Raw genomic sequence first — 23557 nt, forward strand, 5'->3', positions numbered from 1 at the left:
CTTTCAGCAAAATGATCAATCTTTCTGTGGCAGATACGATCGACGAGAGAGCAATCAACAAAAAGAAACTCACTCCATTCACCATACAGGTACTAAAGTGTACACGTAGATTTGTTTCATGTATATGTGGAACTCATTGATTCAAAAATATGCATTTCAATTATGTTTACAGTCATATGTTCATGTTTCTCAAGTACATAGCCTTTCAACACTGCTAGGGCCATTCCGGCCAACATTTGTCTTTCTTAATGATCTAGCTAACATAGTACTTTATTTAAAACTGTCCACTCAGAGGATCTAAGAAATTTCCAATTGGTTAGGTGTTTGGTTTAGGGCAACATGGCACATCATCCAGCGGGAGAAAAAGCTCATTGACATTCACTGCAAATGAATTCGCCACACAGTACTTTGTACAACCTTGTGATTGAAGAAAAAAAGCATTTGGGCATATTACCCTTCAACTAAAGAACTCTAGACTGAGCTCACAGTGGGTAACAATTCCATATCCACGTTAAAGGAGGTGCCTTACAATGAAACAGATCACCTCAGAGAGTGAGGGCATTCGCTAATGGAAAAACCACCTCCGGTGGTACTGCATGGGAAATTCCATGCATCTACAGGTTTTTACAAAATTACGAGGGTGTATCACATGTTTGTAATTACATTACTTGGAGAATGTATTTTGACACCATCAAATAACCTCCCCCAGGCCCTCTTTTTGTGACATAGATTCTCTCCAAATAGCCCTGCCATTGTCTAAAATCGCAAATATCACTTTCCTGGAAAGGATACAAGTTCATTTGGGTGCAAAACTACATTAATGCTACACATAATGGCATTTTATAGCCCTTTTGTACCAGAAAATTTGGTGAGTCCTAGGTTAAGCAACTAAGGGCCATATGTACGAACACTTTTTCCCATAGACACAGAATGGGTAAAAACCTTTGCTACATTTGGCCCTAAGTACCTTATTTAGAGTTTGTCAGCTAGTATAGTTCGTGAAAATGTGGCAGATATCCCGTCCTTAATAGTACAAGTGTTGTAGGCTATATCGCACTTGTAATACATGAACAAGACATTCACCAAGCGTGTGACAAAGTATTCCTTACACCAAACTCTAAATAAGGCCTTAAGTGCCACGCCTAGCATCACAGAGTTATTCAGTATGGGAACAAAAATCAAACAGATGAAAAGAGGTTGTTCAGAGAAGATGAATATATTAATTTGCATACACACACTGGCCTCGAAATGGAATACTTTGAATACTATTTGAGCATATGGTGTGTCAGAAAGCAGTCACATGGACTCCTAAATCTTAGACTCTGAACAAATAGACAAATACACACCTGAATAATCAGAAGTTAGACTATTCTGAGGGAGTCAATCCTATGCTGCTAAAGGTTCCCTAAACTATTACATTTGGTGATTTCCACGTTCTTGAAGATTGTACTTCGGATAAGTGCGCAGCTGGCCTTCTGGACACGTTTTATTAACTAATTTTTAAGGAAATTTCGGTTTTGCATATTGGATTTAATCTCACGCCTACAACAAATCAGTGTGTATGGCATTCAGCCATCTAAGAGGAAGTGAAAAGTAAAAAAAAAAAAAAAAAATCACAAAAGAAAAGATATATCGTTAATATTGAATTTCATTTATACTAATGTCAGCAGTAGCAACATTTACAATACGGTGCTTTGACTTGTTGAGAAAGCACAGCAGGTAATGAAAAGGGGGTATCTGCGGTGCCCCCCACTGGAAGACATAGGAGCGTTGGAGATGTGCATGGCAACCCAAAAGTGGACAAAAAGCGATTAGGCATAAGCCAAGAGAATTGTACTAGAAGATGGTACCCCTGCACTGGAAAAGGGAAAGTGGGAGAAACCCTTGTACAGAACACGAGGGGAGAGTACAGCTGCAAAAGGGAGAAACAAAGCCAGGTATGCAGTGCTTAGACTATCCCCTAAACAGCAGGGATGCTACAGAGCAACCATAAATTAATATTTTGTATCTTGCCATCAATAAAATAATCTGACCAAATCACTTTTGATGTTAAGTGATTGAAAATATCACATTGTGGCATGTGTGTTACAGGCAGTTAGACACACAGTGGTAGACTGATTCCGTCTTCCAGCCACATCCACTAGTCCAGTAGGTTGCATCAAATGTGAAAGGTCTGTACTACCCATGAGAAACTAGCAGGTTGCAAGAATGCCTTGGAGGAATAGTGATTGTCTTGCGCCAAAAGCTGAGATAACAAACACTATGAGTGAGCTCATTCAACAGCAGTCCTTCCTCAAGTGTTAACAGTAGCGACCGATGTCAAGGAAAAGTGGTTGGGTGGGGACGACAATAAAAATGCCAAAAAAAAACTCACCTGCCTCCGACACATCGCCACTCTGCTGCTCCTCCAGCTCCACTGCAGCTTATCTCCCATATGACCAATCCAGATGCTAGCCTCATGCTGCTGGCAGCATGACAGAAGCACCAGGACTGGCCTGAGTGGAATGGATTTGCGCTCCCACGGGGACTGGGAGCTTGTGCCTGCTGTCTCCAACCCGGTAACATAGCTGGGTTGGAGCATCTCAGTGGGCATGTCGGTTTGGTCATCACACCTCCTCCATGCCTGTCATCAGGATGATGACCCAAAGACTCGGTCGGATAAAAAAAAAAGGATAATAAACCTGTTTTATTATCATTTAATTTTCAAGTTTTGCTCTGCTGGCCAGGGTGGGGGGAATGCTCCTCGGCTTTAATGGAGGAGCCGCCGCTGAGTGTTACTAATATTCAAAGTTCATGTCCTTAGAAGTTGAGGACGCCATGGCAAAGAGTAGCGCTTGCAGAACCTTACTAGGTAGCTCTCATTCATGTTTTTACGACACTGGAAACCGGTCACTGTTTCCTCGTGGATCATTGCTACTAAGAGCAATTCAGAGAGCCTTCCAGTTTAAAGACAGTCAGAAAGATACCAAAAATGGTATAGCTTAGGGTATTTCTGTCATTTTTACCAGACAAGGATTATCAGAAATGTCCAAAAATTATTTCACTGTCTTGTCTAAATGATCATGCTTTGTACTTCATAGTTGTGACAAAGGCCTCTATCACTGCTTGCCCTGTTACTCAATTAACTTACTTCATATTATCTATGTGTTGCCCCGTCTGCTAACTGGTACTAGAATAAGCTTTCGGATTCTGGGCTTCAATGTCGATCTCCTGCTCAGCTATCACCATAACTCCAACCTCCAAGCTTTACAAAAACTTTTGAGAATATTCTCTCCCCCCAACTAGTGTCCTGTTTTGAAGCATTGGCATATTTGACATTGCCCAGAATGGCATTAAAATTTTGATCATCTCCTTTCCATTGACAAGTGGAGCATTTCATTTGTTTTCATATTCGTTCGAAACTTTTAGCACCTTTGATTATGATTATGATCAATGTCTTCTGTGGGGAGGGAATGACAACAGAAAAGCAAAACATATTTTCACTCTAAGTTCATCCATCGTCAGGGTGAACTCCGTGCATCATACTCTTTCACCTGTAAATAACGCACGACTTTTGCAATCAGTTTGCAAGTAGATCAGTAGTGCAATTTAGATTCATCAATGAGACAGGCGAGATGGTAGTTGAGGCTTATTTATTCACAGTCAAAAGCTCTCCTCACGCCGCAATCTCCACAAACCATCAATGTTCTAAACTGTCTTTCAAGGGATGATTCTATCTAACAGGCACAGAGGGGAGGGGAACATTCCATTTGGGAAGGGAAGGGATACTAGGATAATTTTCTAACTCACTATACCTTTTGTAATTTTAGACATAACATTATAACACACCTCCATCTGTTAAAACAAATGAAGGGAAAAAATACAGAACTTTTGTGAAGATAGATTGATTACAGAGTGATATGGTAGTCCGCGGCATCATAGTAGGCCCCCTCCCCGAGGCTTGTCAGCAAAAAGAGAGGAAAAACTTCAAATTAAACGGTGTGCATGAATTGAAGAAAGAAGGACCATAAAAGCGGGGTTTGAATTTGTTTTGAGAAAAATGAAAAGGCAGAAATTTGGCCGTACCTTGTCTCCTGGTTGGTAAGATGGTGCCGCCCAACGTCAGCTATCAGCCCTTCTTTTTCATAGTTTGTGAAAGAGTGGTATGGATCAGGTCCTGAATATGGCAGAGTCGCCGAGCAGATGATGTAACCACAGGAACAGGAGGCAGCTCACGAGGTATAGTGGGAAAGGTTTTGGGATGGAAGCCGTAGGTGCAAAAAAAGGTGTTGATCCTGTTGTACTATGCAGCATCTTATTATATGAAAACTTAGCTAAAGAAACGAAATCAGACCAGTTATTTGTGTGGCATTACAGAAACAACGTAGATACTGTTAGAGTTCTTCAGTTTGACCGTTAGTCTGTCGATGAAATCCCGATGAAAGGGAGACATCAATGTGTAATGAGGTACAAAAAGCCTTACAATATATACCTATTGATAATTGCATGTAAGAGACAACTGGTAGACTATACTTAGCACCTTCAATTTGGCATGTGTTTTGCTGATTTATCTGTACTCCAAATTCGACCATTTATCAATCTCACTACATTACAATAGATGTTTGTTATCTGTTGAGGGAAGATAGCATTTGAACTGATTAGAATGGTCTTCGGTATTTCCTCATAATTGTACCCAATCACAAATCTTCTAGCTTTGATCTTTTGCTCCATGTTTCCTATTATACCAATCCTTGTAGTTCAGTTGATGTTGGTATACTTTTTCATGGGCTTTGTTTTGATCCACAAATACATGCTCACACCATTTAGGGATTGATTTAGTGCTGAGCTCTCTACCTTCAAGTGAAACAAAAAGGGAGACCACAATAATTAGTTTGGGTGAGGTGTGATATGACTATATGCAATCACACAGGGACTTTTCTACATCCTGACCATTTGCTATAGCTAATTGTATATGGTCCTTTAACATACGGTTTGCTCTTTCCACAAGGCCATTAGCTTCGATGGATTACACGGCTGTTCTCTCATGTTTACTATTTAATATTCATAGAAAATCTTTAATTTCCTGGGATGTAAACTGAACTTCATTGTCTGTAACCAAAATACTAAAGGTGTCTTTTGGGAATTCAAATAGTATAGCAGCAGTGGTACGATGTACCAATTTCATTGTTATCCAATGCAAATTTTAGTCTATTAAGACTAGCATTGAGTTTTTTAAATGTTCCAATTCCTCCTTTGGGCCCAGTTATGTCTAAAGCCAACTTATCCCGGGGTCTAAATGGCACCTCCACAGGAGGCAGAGGTGCTTTACTTGTGTTTTTGCTTTTGTCACTTCTTGCACAACACAGCTCTTTACTTTTTGTCCATTCTCAGGAACCTAAATGTATTCCTTATTTTATTTTTAGTTAGGCTTCTGCATAGATATCCTTCATGAGCTAAGTCAACAATTGTTTCCTTCAACCCTTCAGGTGGAGCAATTTTCCATTACAGAATATTTTGTCATCTTGGATGTTGAGGTCATGTCTAACTTCCCAAAAGTCGGTCAGCTCTTCTATGAGTTCACTGCACCTTGTACGCCAACCATTCAACTAAATCCTTAAATTGAATAAATATGGAATGCTTGTCCATGTACTCATTCCATTCACATTCAGACATTGCAGGTATGGTTCTGCTAAAAATAGGGCTATCCATTTGTTCATCTTGCACCTCTTGTTCTGGAGGTATCCTTGGAAGATAGTCTGCATCCTAATTTTCCTCTTTTGGCACATAATCTAATTTAAAACAGTAGTTTTTCTAGTGCCAGTTTCCATTTGGCACTGCTTGGGGTACTGCGTTCAGCTCCCTTATTAGAAAACATGTACATAAGGGGCTTATAGTCAGTGTGTATGGTAAAATGTATTCATCACAAAAATAATTTAAAATGTTTTACTGCCCAGTAACATTCAAAGGCTTCTCTCTCTATTACAGAATAGTTGGTTCTGCTGTGGTTAGACATCTCGAAGCAAAGACAATTATTTTCTCTTCACCCTCTTCCCCCTGTGACAGTGTCGCTTCCAAACCCTTGTTGCTAGCATCTGTTGTCAGAAACCTTTTTTTAGGGTTGAATGTTGTAGGTATCTTGCAGGTTACCAAGAGTTCCAGAGAGCTGAATAACTCATTTTACGAGGCTTAAAATGTTTTGGTATCTATGGGGTCTTTTATATTAGATTTAGAAAAATCATAAAAGCAAGTTATCAGCTTTATTTAGTGTCCATTTGCTTGGCTTGAGCTCTAAGTGATGAAGAGTTGTGGTGAGAAGAGAATTACTAGAGAGAGGAGTATAGGAAGAAGAGTATGGAAAATTAAACAAGAGTTAGAAACATTAGAAAAGATTGGCTGAGGTGCAAAGGACGATATGTTTGGCAAAGGAGAATAGAGGAAATAGAATAGGAGTGTTTCATTAGGAGGAGTAGAAAGAGAAAGAGTAGGAGTAATTATGATTAGGAATAGGTAGGAGGAGAAATATGAGAACGTGTTAAGATTTAGTGGTAGGTGTAGGAGAGGTGGTAAGAGGGAGAGTACAAGTATAAATATAGGCTTGTTTGGGCTCAGTACAGGGGTTAAAAAGTAAGGTTAGGAGTGAAGGTAGAACTAGGAGCCATGATAGGAGTATGAGTACTAGTATGGGTATTGTTAGGACCGGGAGATAAGATAAGAGCAAGGACAGGTGTAATTTGGAAGTAGACTTTGGTTGCAGTGCACGGTTTTGCAGTGCATGGGCGATTCACCATTCATGTATTGCAAAAGATGTAGGGCCAGATGTAGGTAGGTTTCATTTTGCGAGTTGGAAATTTGCAACTCGCAAAATGAAATGCAGAAAGGTGTCTCAGACACCTTCTGCGACTCGCTATGGGGTCGCAAAGACCCACCTCATGAATATTAATGAGGTGGGTCGCAGTTTGCGACCCCATAGCGAGTCTAGGCACTCATAGGGATGGTGGCCTGCTGGAGACAGCAGACCACCATGTCTGTGACTGTTTTTAAATAAAGCTTTTTTTTTTTTTTCTTGTTGCAGTCCGTTTTCCTTAAAGGAAAACGAGCTGCAAAAAGAAAAAATACCGAAACCATTTAGTTTCTGTTTTTTTCAGAGTAGGCAGTGGTCCATAGGACCACTGCCTGTTCTGAAAAAATATATTTTTTTGCATTCACAAAGGGGAAGGGGTCCCCTGGGGACACCTTCCCTTTTGCGAATGAGTTACCATCCACTTCAGGTGGATGGTAACTGCGAGTTGGTTTGCGACTGCTTTCGCAGTCACAAATCAACTCTACATCGCGATGCGGTCGCAAATAGGAAGGGAACACCCCTTCCTATTTGCGAGGCGGAATCACATTTTGCGAGTCGGTACCGACTCGCAAAATGTGACTCTGCATTGCGGCAGGGCTTTTGCGCCTCGCAAATTGCGTTTTTTGCCGTTTGCGAGGCGCAAAAGGCTACCTACATCTGGCCCGTAGTCTTTAGGTAGACTAATGCACCCGATAGCAAAAAACTTGACAGTAGAATGAAAATACACTTGTGTACTCATCCAAAATCCGAATGACACTTTTATCAACCAGTGACTGATGGGGGCTTAGACAAAGCAACTAATGGCTGAAGGGGGCTGATCCAAAGCCCTCTCTGTTTACTTTTGTTCATTGCATGGGCTCTGGAAAATATCTAATGCTGTGTCCAGGCTAGACCTAAAAAAAAAGAAAAGAGAAAAATATGAGCTCCACCATTTCCTCTTCAATATCTGATTACCAAAAAAGAATAGCTTCTGCAGCTTTAGACCAGAAAATCTGTTTCTTATGGTCAACTTTACTGTGGAATGAGATGGCAGAAGCAGAACATCAGAGAAAGTTCAAAAAATAAAAAGGAAGCTGTGAAGTGGTTCTTACAAGCAAAGCAGCTTTGAAGAAAAGGGAAGGTGCTGCCTCTCTGTTTTGCAGCAATGAGAAGAGAGGTCCTGTTTCAACCAGACACAACTTGGACTTCTAAGACGTAAGGTAGATGGTCATAGGAAGTGGTCCCAAAGAGTAGTTACATGAGCAATCTAATACAGTCGTCCTTCAAATCTAGAGGAGGAGCAATGGGAGAATGAGAAGTTTAAGGGGCATATTTAGGAAAAGTGTGCCGCACACAGTGCAGCACAATTTTTCTTGTGCCCCTTTGCGCCCCCTAACGCCACCTTGTGTGCGCCTTATTTAAAATACGGTGCACCATGGCGATAGTTAGGGGACTAGTGACAGAATTTTTTATACTAGTTTGGTGCTTTGCAGGATTAGCATCAAAATTTGGATGATAATCGCACAAAGCCTCAAGAGGCACATTGTAACCAATGCAAGCCTCCTTTTAACGCCTGCTCTAAGCAGGCGTTAAAAGTGACGGGAAAAAAATGACTCAAAGAAATCTGTTAGATTTATTTGCGCCAATGTTCCCCACCATCCCCCCCCAACGGGGGATCGTCCCCTTTGCATACATTATGCATGCATTCCACCACTTTGTAAATATAGTGCAGCGTTTTTGGCCTTCTAAAGCCACATTAGCTAAAAAAATGACACTTATGTGGCATTAGAATGGTGCTAGGGGCTCTTAAATATGCCCCTAAATGTGTTGCAGTTGTAACTGAGGTACATAATATTTCTGTACCCAGCCTTCCTAGAGATCGTATCTGTATTTTCACATTGTTTCTCCTTGGAGGGTAGGGTGTCTCATCTCCTGGACCTTCATTTTACTGTGCATCCTATCAGTCAGAATATGGGGCCTATGTGATGTGGCTAAGGAATTAATCTGTGTCATTGGTGCATGCACACAAGAGTTTTTTTTTAATTATGCACTTTTTGTCCAGTGCGAGCCTACTGTCATGTGAAGCCAATAATTTGTGGGTCACACCAAGAAAGATTTCCCTAGTTCCCAAAGGGAACTGTGACCTGTGTGGAGAAAAGTCAAGCAAAGAGTATAGGAGTGGTTCAAATCTGACAAAAGTTTAAGAGAATCTCTTCCTATTCCAAGTGGGAGACAAAAAAGGGTCCAAATCAAAACCCCAAAAAAGTATGCACAAAATGATGGTTTGTGGTACATTTCAATGATTAAATGTATTTTGTGCAATTCATATGCAAATAATAGGAGTAAAAATGTAACATTTTTCTGACGATAATAGGAGTTAGAATTATCAACTTAATAAGAAATATCTGAACAATTTAAACCAATACAATAGTGAATAAAGAAGGTATGCTGCATCTGCTGTTCCTCATTCATCTTTAATCTTTGAAAATGGCCTTCCAGCTGAATCAATGTGAACAGAAGGCGAGACAATTTTTAACATAAATACAGATCCCTACCTGCTAACCAAAAATCCCCAGCAAACTAAACAAAATGAAAGTTATAAGTAAAACATTATTACTTTTAAATTAGCTATGAAAATGAAACAAATAATGCATACAAAACAAACTTTGAAAATGTGACATTAAATACACTTAACTGCCAATTAACAATTAACAAAAAAACAACAAACATAACATAACAACTAAACAATTTAATAACTGACATAATTAATTATCAAAACATTTTAATTGAGCTAAAACTTTCATTGTAAGTAGTACCAATAATTACTATTTTCTATAAACTGGCACCCTAATCCCCTACAAACCCAGAAACGGACTGATAAATCACAAATTACCAATTCAACTGTAAAAAATGCAAATAAATAATTGTAAACCACAAACTATACTAAAAATAAGATAGGAATTAGTCAATCAATCAATCAAACATTCTTTATTTGATTTATAAAAAAACAAACATACAGGCAAAAAGCATAACGTAGACGATAAACGTCTCCTTAATTGCACTGCACCAGATAAAACAATTGCCATATAAAAACACATCTTTCCACCAGATAATGACATCAAATAAAACAAGGCGGGTAAAATGAGTGCCAGCAAACGATGGGAGTATAAACAATTTCGCAGTATGTTATAAAAAGAACAGAGCAGTATAAAGTGCGTGGTGTCTGAGGTGAGATGCCATCGCATCTACAGGAAGTAACAACAGACTCAAAAGCGCTCCCTCGTGGAATGATGAACAGATAGTGGCCAAGGTTTCAACTAGAACTTTTATGATCCAAATAAAGATAGGGCTCAATAAGAACAGTGGTTTGCAATATAATATATGATTTAACTGAACTTTTAAGCATAGCCTCTCTTTCTTCTTATCTATGCAATCTACATCTCCTTGTGAGACTGACTGCTTTTTATTTGCCACATGAAATAATGGATGTCATATTCGCTACTAGATGCCCTTTCACAAAATCCATTAATGACAGGCACTGGGACAAATTTGTTACATGGTGCTGTGCCCCATATACAGACTCCTTGCAGACGAAGCAGTCAAATGTTCTTATGTTTGTGCTATATTTAGCTAAGCAAGGCCTTGCAGTGGGCAATAGAAAAGGTTATTTGTCAGCCCTTTCAGGCTTTATATATTGGCAGCCATCCACCCATACCACTCATTATAAGCACTACAAGCACCATTGTCACCACTGTCACCCGCAACCCCCCTGCCTGGCCACACTGCCGTTCACCACCACCCAGCTCCCCTCCCTCCCGCTATCCCTCTTACCCTGGCAGGACCCTGTCTGGCCCCTCTCAGCTTGGAACCCCGCCTCAGCCGCGACCTTCGCTACACCACCCTCGCACCCTGAGCTCCCGCCACATCCTCACACCCCTGCACTCCTACAACCTTGCTCCTGAGCTCCCCGCACCAACCAGGAGGTCAGTGAGGTAAGGGGGAGGAGGGCTGGGGGTGGAGGAGGGTGGAAACAGGAGTGCCGGGGTCACGCTTTCTACCCTGCCCCCCTGGTCTGGCGTCTGTCCCAGACTGTCCTTTGTGCCCCTCAAGCTACCCCTCTTGTGCATGAGCATCATCAGGCACATCAGGTTCTCACCACCTTCATCCAGGACATTCGCTTCACCAGGATGCTATCGCATCATCGTGCCATTCATCTGACCACCCAATTCACCATCCAAAACCTTAGCGTTGCAGCCGCAGGGGACGGCTATCGCCATCGACTAGAGTCAATCCTCATAGACGCAGAGAGGCAGGCAGCAGGCTAGTTGACGACTGTACTCAGTCACCGTAAAGGGTGTGCCCCAGTCAACCACAGAAGCAGCCCAGCTAGGGTGGGGGCGGCTTGCGGGGGTCTGGAGAGCCTCACTTGCCTAAGCATTGTCAGTCGTGGTATCTATGGCGCTTTCATCTACCAGCAACTGCATCGGCATCTGGGGAACCTAGCATGGCAGTCACAACAGCTGGATGTTAATCCATCAGCTGCACCACTTCCACTAACTCCAACAGCACAGCCTTAGGGACTGCCAGGAGGCAAAGAAGGGAAGAGAAACATATGAGCATGCGGTCTGGCAAGACAAGAAAGTGTCCCCCCACCAAAACAAAAACAGCAATGGGGAAGAGGAAAAGGAGACTCCAAGCTTCGGACAGCCACCACACGGCACAGACACAGATCTGTCACCTCTCATCGAGATTGAGTCAGAGATGGATCAGGAAGGAGAAAGTTCCATTGCCAGGCCCAGTGCTGGACACGGGCTGGAACAACTAAAAAAGTGTTGCACCACAGACTGTCAACCAAAAATCTACACCAAGTTCTTCCTAACAAATGACGGATCCACCTTTTTTTCAAACAGTAGCCATATACAGGGCCTACAGTCACCACTCTAACTCTCAGTCTCCATAAAAACAACTGAAAGCTGCCCACCTCAGCATGACATTCCTACAACGGGGCTTACATCAAGTTCAAACCCCACGCTACCTGCTAAACCTAGCATATCTTCACCATCTACAGGGCAGCACATTCAACCCATCAGGGCGGAAGTCCACGAGCAGCATCGGCAGGTCCCGGCAGACCAAAGGGGGGCTTCCCTTCATCAAAGTAAGACCTGCCAAAATCTTTCAATGCTACGTGGAATGGAAGAGGCTCAGCCCGTGCCCTTCAATGAGTAGAGCCAACCGTCCACAGACATCCAGGTCATGATGCTGGATTCGGACCCTGCCACCTAAGAAAATGCAATGAACGCTGCAACTCAGGCCTCCAGCTTACCAGCCCTACCACCAAACCTAAAAACAGAGGGGGGCAGCATAGCAACGGATGAAGAAACACTATCTTACCTAGACACGCAAAAAGGGAAGGACATGCTGATCGCATACTCCCAAGACTCTCCTTCAGCCACTTGACTTAGCCCCAATCCATATCCAAGCCAACTTCCCCCTAAGGATGGCACCAGGACCAACACCAGCACTGACACGAGTATTGAAACACCAATTGATCAAGATCTTGTTGCGAACTGTCACAACTTACATACGGACGGCACTTGGCCTTCCCTACTCAAAACCATGCAGCTCCTACTTGAAGCACTTCACTACCAGTCAGATATAATGGATGTTCAGCTAACCCTCTTTAACACATTGGCAGTTTTTGTAGCAGATATAGACGGGAAACTAGGTGACCTAAAATCCCTCCTCACACAGCCACAAGAAAACCCACGAGCGCTCACACCAACTACTCATGTGGGTCAATAAAAGACAAACCATCTATGCTACCCTCCATGCTTAGCCACCTCTGTGCATCTCCAAAAGAAGGCAATCCCAGTCACCTTACACTCTCCCTCATCGAAACCAACCCTACAGTTCATGACTCTGCAAATATCAACTGGGACTCACCTGAGAGCATAACGCATGAACTAGAAACACGGAGCGAGGAACTGAAATACAAGCCTAACCAGACATTACCTTTAACAGTAGCCCTCCCCTCATCAGCTCTAATAACAACCACCACCCAACCTCCTGGGAACAGGCAATCACCTGGCAGCTCCACGGATGGCAACTCCACTGTGAAAGCTAACGCCAAGCAAAGATGTGCCCAAAGGAGAAAAGGACGCAAGGAGGAATTTGTAGGGAACGGAAAGATCAGCACTTGGGCATCCAAACTGGCAACAGACCCCAAACTGGGAACATCAGGAAATGTGTCCCGCAATGAAGTCACATCTACCTGGCCTCCTGGCTCAATGGCGAACACAGAGTATCCATTTTCAAATATGGCCATCAATCGGGGAATCACGGCCATAAACGATCCCTCTTCGCCAGGAGAGTGGGTGGGCACTGCCGCAACAGTCAAAATTGTGCAGTTTTTGCAAACTGCAGCTGATTCAATACAAATAAATTATAGTCATCCTACACTCGAACCCTTCACTTGCGCTGTCAACAGACTTTCACCCACCGGATCACAGGAAAGGTCAGGGAGTGACTAGCATACCAGCTAGTCCTTCACAAAATGCATAAGCAGGGAATAACTGCTGGAGTCAGGACAGGGGAGGACCGCCAAAACAACCACTGCAGAACCTGGAACCTCGACCAGAGGCTACAAACACCAACATACTTATTTTGATCCACATTACAATTCTAAGGACACTGGCGACATCCTGAATAGGGAAAACATTTTCCGACTTCTATCACATATTCCTTCTACAAGCAGCCTGAGCACAACTGACCTCCTGGCAGTAGAATTCATCCGCCCAACCACCACACCTGCCCTTGAAGCAACTAAGGCCACATGGGAGACAAGATCAATTTCCCAAACAATCCTAGCTGAAAAAGCAACTTTTGAACTCTGGGACATCAGTATCACCATGCACTGTGTGGTTGGCTCCCCGACTCTTCTAATAACATCAGGACCAAAACCAGAACCCCGGATTAGGGAAACACGCTCCATACTCAAAAGCACCCGGGGCTGTTCACCACCATATTCAAGTGCTTCCACCACCACTATGGGCGAGTCTCGGAGCCACATAGTGCACACATCAAAAGACCATCTTCAACCCTACAATGACTTCAACCCTACAATGACTTAAGGTGGATCTCAAGAACGATTAATAACTGCAACTGCCCTCCGCCTTTGCTCTTGGACTGTGAACGGCCTACTTTCCAAAGCCTCAGACCACAAATTTATTTAATACATCATCACCTTTCACTTAATACTAATGCAGGAAACGTGGCTGGATGAAGCATTTCATTTAGATGACTACACATGCTTCTTTATGCCAGCAACCAGAAAGGCAAAGTATGGTCGCCCCCAGGGTGGCCTGGACACGTACGTCTCTCTAGCACTGTCTGTCAGAGCCACCCCTCTGGTCTCCACCCTCTCTTTTACTAACATTGTAACAATCACCACCTCTATGGATGTGCCCACAGCAGAAATAGTTCTTGTAAACACCTACCTTCACCCAATGCCACCAAATTAGTGGAACAACTTGAGACCCTATATAAGTAGTGGAGTTAGACTTTATAGTCTCAGGTGACGTCAATCTGCATCTACTTGGGGCCTCCACAGACAAAGCTGTGATTGCTCTCTCCAGTGCCTGGGGCCTCCCAACACAGGGGGCCAATAAAGACGGGAGACCCACATTGACAATTAGGTTAGGACACTTCTCAAAGGCCTAGAACAACTACAGTTAAGAGCCCTGACTAGCAGATTTCAGCAGGACTCACCACCAGCTGAAACATACTTCTCTACCACAACCTCTACAACAAATTATATTTGACCAAGTAGCAACCTATCACCTAGGAGACTAGAGTGAATGTGATCACTGCCTACAGGAACTAACCATTAACCGGAGGATCTCCAAAATGGAAAACGCAAGTATTTCACTCACCTCTTCCTACACCACAAATTACAAGCAGGAAAAAATGTGGGCAAGCAAATGTGGATCTCCTATCCAAAGCAGCAATGGATCTGGCAGCTGAACTAGAAATTAATGACAGCAGTGAGGTGCTGAAGTGGGAACAACTAACTACTAAGCTAAACATCAATTTTGTGGAATCAATCACCACCAGACAACCCTCAGCACCATCAGGAACAACTCAATTGCCACAGGTCCACAGAACTACACTTCGAGATGCAAAAAGGAAAATCAACTCCACCATAAGGCATATCTATGGTAGGCTTGGGGACCCAGACCTGCGCAAAGTGTTAAGGCACCACAGACAGTCACTAAAAAAGCTGAAATGGGCAATCAGTTGGAATTGTAGCGAAGTCTTATCGGCCAAGCTACACTCAAATGCAATTAGTAACAACAGCGCACGCTTCTGGCACACAATATGTAATCTTAAACTCCCTTCACATGGCGGTATTACATCACATGTACCAGAAGCTGCCTGGACTCAATATCTTGAAGTCCACTTCAACTGCCAGCCTTCAATCCAGACACCACATAGCCCACCCACACAAAGAAAGTCTGCAGAATCTGGCCTTCCTCATACTTCCCCTGAGAAGACTCCATTCTCAGCATTTACTTACAATGTTACAATAAAGGACCAGTTAGCCAAGGGCAGGAGAGAAGGTGTCCTGGGGCCCAACAGTCTTACCCCTGCAATTTTCAAACACAACAGCCCCTTTTGGCAAAAAATCCTGGAACAGCTCTACATGGAAATAAGCCAGACCGCCATAATTCCACAGTCCTGGAAAGGGTCCATAATCTCTTTTTTAAAAAAGCGGGAACAGGTTTCTCCAAAATAGCTATAGCCTGATTACCCTAATAGACAACGAAGAAAAGTATTTTGCAGGTTTACTATTGAAGCACCTGTCTGCATGGACTGTTGAAAAAGGAATAATTCCCAAGACCCAAACAGGCTTCTCTAAACAAACTGTCACCATAACAAACATAAATGTCTATTGGTCTCTTAATCTACAAAGCTAAGACACAGAAACTGCAGCTTCACCAATGTTTTGTCGATTTTAAGGCTACATTTGATCATGTGGAAAGGAACTTGCTGTGGACGAAGCTACCAGACTGGGGACTTCCATAACCTCTTTCACACCTGTTAATAGCTCTTCATACGGACACATGGGTCTAAATAAAACTGGGAACAGGCATTGATCTCTCAAGGAAACTTCCAACAGCAAAAGGTCTAAACCAGGGCTGTGTTTTGGCTCCCACACTTTTCAATTTGTACTTAGCAGACCTGGCAGGCTCACTGGCTCTTACAAACTCGCATGCCCCAAAATTGGAGACGTGGCGCTACCATGCTTCATGTATGCGGATGACCTTGTGCTGATTATCCACACGAAAATAGGGCTCCAGAGGCTGATAAATGCCACTCAACACTACTCGCCTGCCAACATTGTGACTGCGAACTGCAAAAAAACACGCACAATGTCAATCAGAACCAAGGTGCCCCTAAGAGTGTGGTAATGGGGTATGACACAGCTTGTTCAAACAGAAAGATACAAATACCTCGGTGTCACCATTGACAAATCAGGGAACTTTGTCCATCAAAGAGAGGGTATAATGGGAAAAGGCCTAGCAATAGCACTATCTTTAAAAAGGCTAAAAGTACACTTGAACGGTCCCTCATACACTCCCTCCTACAAGTACTAAAAGCCAAACTCTTGCCCACAATAACATACGGAAGTGAAGTACAAAGAGGCAGAGAAACAGAAATCTTAAATCACACAGTAAGCAAAGTATACCAGATGATCTTCAATCTTCCCAAATTTACCTCCCCCACCCAACTGAGACTGGAGTTCGGCCTACTGGATCAATCCTTGGGAAGACGTGGTGCATACATCAACGTATGGAGGAAAGCCCAAGGCACCACTTCAGAGTCCCTTAACCACCATCTGTGGCAGGAGCTTGAACGCAAGAACACCTCTCCGTTGATGGTCCATTGGGATGACTCACTCAGGGTGACGGGGCTCACTGACCTATGGAGGAGCTCAATCCCACACAGTGCCTTTAAATAAGCAGCTGAGAAATTGATCAGGCTCCAATCCCTGCTGGAGGACAAAGCAGCCTTCTCACGGAGATCTCATGCGTGTATGACTCTGTACACCTACATGTCTCTGGTACCACAGCCATACCTGGGCCTCAGTTTCTCAAGGCAAACAAAGGAGCAATTCTTAAAGCATCAGCAAGGGCTTCTACCATGTGCTCCAAATACAGTCCCCTGGCTGAGAGACGTGACAGACTCTACCTACCACTTAGGCAGTGAGGGCATTGAAGACCTCCTACATGTCCTCTGTTCATGTGATAATCTTGTATCAGAAAGAAAAGCCTTATTAAAAACAAATTTAATGGAAGAGGCCTACGGACAAGGAGGGAAGCAGTGATGGTGCGTTTTGAACCTGGGGACCTACAACTGAACTGCGCCCCAGTGAAATTTCTCTCCTTGGTACACAAAAGCAGCATTCAACACAGCAGCACCATCCTCCTTCAACCTCTTATATGGTCCCTCAGGTATAAGACCTCTGCCACTGCGACTAAGCGGGCCAACACTGGTTCTCAAATCAATGAACTAGAAGGAAATATGAGCCTAATGACTTCTAAAAAACATTAGATGACTTTAGTGAAAAATGTTTCATGCAAGGCTGTGCCATCTGTTCATGCAATGGTCCCAGGCAACTATGCAAACAAACAAATAACAATAATAACACATCAGGAAAGGGGTGGGACACTGAGAAGTATGGGCGACACTATAAGGTGACGTTCTTTCCTAAACCCTTGACATCAGACTTTAATGGTACTAAGAGATGTTTGAACTATAAATAGAATGAGTTATGTTTTAAGAAACAAATAAACTGCTATGAGGATCGGACAGCTCCATTTAGCTAGCACAATGTGTTTTATATGCATCAGGAAGAAGTTTACAAATAAGTAATATGGCCACGCGTAAACTAACAAACTGCTAATGACACCTTATTAACAATTTGAATGCATTCTAAAACTTCTTTCATTTTTTTTTCACATTGTTATGGTTCTAAGCGGCTAAACAATAAATCTTTACTACTACTACTACTACATTACTAGACCAGTCATCTTTGCTTAAATTACCTGTTATAAGAAGGTTCATTAAATGTTTTACACTGCTTTCTTACCACACAATTTGTAATGTCACAATAGAATCTTAACTTGGTCTTGAGATTCCTCATGTGTACGTCCTTTGAACTGATGCACAGATGCTCACTGTGTCTCCTGACTTTAAAGACTGTGTCCTCATTGCTATTATGTCAGATTGTCACATGAGTCAACTGCAAACAGTTTCAGAGCAACTGCCCTACACCTCCTATTCCCCATGACAAACATGTCTTGAGGACTCAGGAGACCTTCATACCTAAAGTTGTGACATCCTTCCACTTTGAGCAATCTATCGCTCTGCCATTGTTCTATGTTCCCTGTCTCCCCTTGAAAAAGGACAGAGGCTCCACCAGTTGGACCCCAAAGGTCTCTAAGCTTTTACTTAGATCATATCAAGGAACATCTAGTGGACAATGAGAGTTTTGAGGGGGTTCTCTGGAGAAAAGAAAGGGAAGGCAGTGGAGAAGAGGACGTTGTTGAGGTGGCTAGTCTTCTGAATTAAGGTCTGCTAAGCACTAGCCAAGAAGCAGCCCCTGGAAAGGTCTTAGAACCCATTCCACTAGGGCTAAGGCTGTCCACTGCATTGGCACAAGAACTGCCTTTCATCGATATGTGCCAGAATGGGACATGGGTGGTGGTGCATACATTTACAAAGCACTGCTGCCTTGATAGACAGGTCTGATGGGAAGGGCAATTTCCCTGCTCTGTTCTGCAAGACTTTTTAGTCTGAGTCCACTCCACCTTCTCTCCCCTTAGGGAAGGTACTGTTTTGGCATCTATTCTAAGATGAGGAATATGTGTTTAGATAAAATATCTACCAAAAAGAGCATTACCAGAGGTAAGAAATCTGTTCTTTGAGTGTGTAGGATTTTTGGATCAAACCAGAAGAAAGAGTCCCTGAGCAGATGCTAGTTTTTCAAGATGAATGCACTTTAGTTGTGTCCAGGGCTGGCCTTAGCACTGGTGGCACTCTGTGCGACATTGTTTGCCTGCAGACATCTTATTAACAAGTCTAAGAGAGTTTAGGGTGTGTTGATAGCTGAAAGGGAACCAAGAAGAACCAATACCAGCCTGAAACCAAGAAAAAGTCTGAAGTCTGGAAATAGGGCTGTTGTACAGTACAGTAAGGGAACTCCATCTGTCAGCAAATATGTGTTAATGAATGTTCAACCAATAGATCAAATGTTCATGTGCAGCATTGAGTGTCACACTCTCCAGCCAGTCTTTCTGCGTCGGGATATTGGGCGAGGACCACCAACGAAGTATACACATGGACGTCATTTAGAGGTTGCCAGGGGTTGCAGCTGCAACCCTTGGCTTTCCCCTTGCAACCACTAGCACTGCCTTTGCAACTCCTGGCCTCAGAGGTGAAAAAATCAGTGTCAGTAACAAATAGGCAGCTTGTCCTTATGGACGTCGGTTGGGGCTCCACTTTTCTTGCTTTCTGTCATTTTGTTTTACATTAATAGTGAATAATGTTACATTTTTTTCTATTAGTGTAATAAAGAATGGAGTATAATTGGGTGCAATATCACAATTTCAGGGAGCAGGTGTAAGTAAAAAATGCTTTTAAATGTATGCTGTGTGCATGTGTGCAGGTGAGAGTGTTTATGTGAAAGAGAGCATGCTTATGAGTGAATGTGTGAATATATGTAAACATGTATGTGTGAGTAAAGGTCAAATGGCATGTGACATCACTTCCGCTACCCCCGGCATTCAGGTGAATTGATGTTCATGAGCTTGGCCCCAACAAAATGTAGGCAATCCAGTGAAATTTGTGCGAGGTAAGAGTTGGCAATCCTCATGTATTATGCAGGATCGCCTGCAGAGCTTGGAGGGAAGCAGTGTAGCCAAGAGTGTGTTGTGTAATGCGATCAACCCCATCCCCAATATTCTTGAGGGCAAGATCAGAGAATGTGTAGCATGTTGCAGACTGGGTCATGATATTGCCAGCAATTCGATGTGGGTTTCAATCATGCACTGTGTAATTTAGCTGGCGACCAGTGCCAGTCTTGAAGTTTTTAAGTTTTAATTTGAAAACAAATGCAAAGCTAATTAAAACCATTACACCATTATTAAAATACATATATAAAAACACATACTATACTAATGCAATCCATATGATATTTCCACACGACCTACCGTACAACAAATAAAAAGTGCAGGGTGTGAAAGTGCCTAAGTAATAAGTTCTTTTATATCAAACAATATGAATACCTCTAGTGTCTTACACAAGCACAAACTTGCAGGGGAGTGACCATTGCTGCTACAGTCCTGTAGGATGGAAAACTATTTACAATTTTATACCACACCCATCCACTAAAAAGATTGTATACTTAACTCCGAGCCGACTCATTTTTGATAGCAGCAGGAGGGCAGTAAGCCTAATCACCCTACAGCCCCGTAAGCTACTCGGTGGTCGCAATCATGCACCTTTTATGACGCCTGTTGCAAATATTTTGTGACCTTAGAATTTAAAATAGTATCAGCTGTTTTAAAGCAGCTATTCACCGTTTGTCTACAAGTGTGAATACCTCTCTGCTTAAAAGGGACCCTCAACAGGACCTTCCTCCCACCTAACAGACCTTTACAGAGACAAATCAAATGTATGGTATTCTCTTCACCAAACCCACCCAACCTACACATAAGGGTTCATTGTGATTTCGGAGGACAGAAAAGCCTGTCAGCCGAAATCCCGATGAGGAGGTTGCCGGGTGGAAACTTCAGTTTTCACCTGCTGGTCCAGTGGGAAAGGGCGTACAGCATTGTCTCTGGCTTGTAATAGAGCCAGAGGCAATCTGTAGTGCACAAGATGCACCAGCATCCTTGCAATGTTCTACAAAGCAGACAGTGAACTTTGCAAAAGTGCTGGCCTTGCCATTTATGAGATCTCTGTATATTTTTACTAATTTCCATGACTTTAGTTTTTCTTTCATTAACTATCATTCCATTTGCCTCTGAATACAGCAAAAGCCTGTCAATAAGCCGCAGGCCTATTTTCTTTTGACTTAGGAGTATCATATCATCTGCATAAAGCAGATTCGAGATAAACATGTCTCCTAGTTTCGGGGAATGTGCATTCACTCCGTCTAAAGTTGGGGTTAGATCTGATAAGAAGAGGTTGAACAGGTATGGTGCAAGCACACAGTCCTGTTTGAGCCCTTGCTTCGTCTCTATTTTCCTGGACAAAAAGGAGCGATCCCCAATCATCACCCTGATCCAGGTATCTGTGTATACACCTGTATTGCTATTAGTATGCCCTAGGAGGTTAACTTTTCCGAAAGATGGTTGCACTGCATCTATCAAAAGCAGATGTAAAATCTGCAAAACACAGATAGAGAGGTTGGTTTTTCTGGTTATGTGAAAATATTGGCTGCTGCCCCTGCTCCTTTTCCAAAGCCAATTTGATTAGCAAGAATAATGTGGTTGTCAGATGCCCAGGTTAAAAGGTCATTTAAAAGCAAACCTGCAATAGTACTTGGCCCTCAGTGTAGATTAAGGTAATTAAACAATAATTTCCCAGACATGAGCGGCTTCCACCCTTAAAAAATAGGCATGATTGTGCCAGTCTTGTAAAACCTTAAAGTAGCAGAACTTCATTTGAGCTTCTCTCATACCTCTGTTTTGAGAGGCAATGAGTTGCGACTATTGTGCTAGTGAGTAATCCGGAGAAGGAGTTCTAGAGGCTCAGAAAATATTCGGTTTCAGTGGCAACTACTTTTGCTACCCAGTGTTCTTTTCCACAGAGACCTGAAAGTGACAGTGTATTACTTTATAAACGTTTGTAAATTAATTCCGCTAGGTAAGCAAGAAAAATAACAAGCTGTGGCCACTCTGATGTCTGATGGTCTACTGATGTCAAGAGGGCAGACATTGTTCCTACTGCAGACGGGGGTACATCGTATCACAAGTGATACACTGGGGCAGTATGAAGGAGGAATGTCGGTTGCTATATGTTCTCTTATTGAAAATCCAGTCGAGAGTTTGTTATTTCCGTGTGAATGTCAGTTGCACAGAGAGATGCATGACTATTCTGTATTTATATCAATGTTTATTTTGAAGCATTTTGTCATTCCTTACTAAATAGAGTAACACACAGGGAAGAGTTGTTCAACAGTACTCTGAATGCACCCCAAAGACATGCATGTTTCTGGCTGATCTCCCAGCTATTACTCAGGTGCAAGGGGTGTTAGTGGACCAAGAAGCACCTCGTCCCCTTAATTAAAAAACTATTTATGTCTTTCCATTCACACATTCGCTTCTGAGTACTTATTCTCCAAATAAAATGCCTAGAAATCAACCCGGAAAATAAACAATTTTCAGTTAATACATACATTTAAACTCATTTGCTCTTCTCTATTTATCTAACACGAGAAGGTAATTTACCATAGTCCTGTGAGTCTCTCTGTATGAAGATTTGTTGCCTGTCTTTCACGTGGAAATAGTGAGCTATCTACTCTACTTTCAAGACTATGATGGGCACCCACAAGAGATTTAGGAGGCGCAGCTCATGGAATGTATATTATTTTATGTAATGTAAGTACCCCTTCTTAAGACGTACCTTCCATCTTTACCCTCGGATCATGATCAATTAGGAACATACCTCTCTTTTCTACAATATTTGGCAGATTTAACTTTCCTGAGAAGAAGTGTTTCTTCAGATATTTACCAACTATGAAAGGAAGAGACTTGTATTTCTCACTGCTGGTCAGAGGTCTCATATTCCAGCAAATGTTGGAATAATTTATGCACAACAACATTTCTGTACTGGATGCATGCTCATATGTATGGGCTCATCAGTTCCTGTGATAAAGAGAGTGGGTGCTCGTGCATATGTGTGCACCGGGTGCTCATGAGTGTGAAATGATTAAAGCATGAAACATCTATATTTAGTGTATGTTACCGTTATATACAATGTGAAACCTGGTTGTCTTTGGTTTATAACTTGATTTGTTTTTCAGGAAAATTTGAATCTGGCTTTAAACTCTGCCTCAGCTATTGGATGCCATGTGGTAAATATTGGGGCAGAAGACCTGAAAGAGGGGAAACCATATCTGGTCTTGGGCCTTTTGTGGCAAGTGATCAAAATTGGCTTGTTTGCAGACATAGAGCTCAGCAGAAACGAAGGTGGGTTCCGTTCATGTAATATGCAGTATTTTCTTAAGGAACTGTGCTGTTTTAGGGGTTAGTTATTTAAGGACACACAATTGGTTTTGCATATTTGTATTTTAAAATCCGTTATTGGGGAGAGGATCTGTCGGGGTAAGATGCTACTGTGTCTCGGAGAGTGAGCTAGACCTCATAGGTTCACTTCCAACGACCAAGATGAGGTTACCTTGCATGTGTGAGAAAAAAGCAGAAGAGCGCCTGGAGTAGGAGGTTGTGTGCTGGATTATCTGGGACCAGAAAACTAATCTCAGCAGGAAAGGAGGAATATGACAAAGAGATGATGTGGATGGCACCCATTAGAACACCCACTATCACATGCCCCTTCCCCGTTGGATAGAGATGTGGCAGAGCCCACAGAATAATGCAGATATAGAGAATAGACAAAACAAAGTCCAAGTTAAAATTGATTTTCATAGCACAGACGAGGATCTTGTCATATTTGTAGCCATCTTGGAAG

At 42.5% G+C, this 23557-nt stretch overlaps 1 protein-coding gene across 2 annotated transcripts in view; it reads left to right on the top strand.

The window, feature by feature from the left end:
- The window catches only part of LCP1 (lymphocyte cytosolic protein 1), a 200284-nt gene that overhangs the window by 93473 nt on the left and 83254 nt on the right, over positions 1-23557 (top strand). For both annotated transcript variants that reach the window (XM_069205396.1, XM_069205394.1), the window contains 2 exons: positions 8-89; positions 22893-23058. In XM_069205396.1, coding sequence (XP_069061497.1) covers positions 8-89; positions 22893-23058 — 248 coding nt within the window. The remainder of the gene's footprint in view (positions 1-7; positions 90-22892; positions 23059-23557) is intronic.

The sequence above is a fragment of the Pleurodeles waltl genome, chromosome 8 (genome assembly GCF_031143425.1).
Source record: "Pleurodeles waltl isolate 20211129_DDA chromosome 8, aPleWal1.hap1.20221129, whole genome shotgun sequence".
Lineage (NCBI taxonomy): Eukaryota > Metazoa > Chordata > Amphibia > Caudata > Salamandridae > Pleurodeles > Pleurodeles waltl.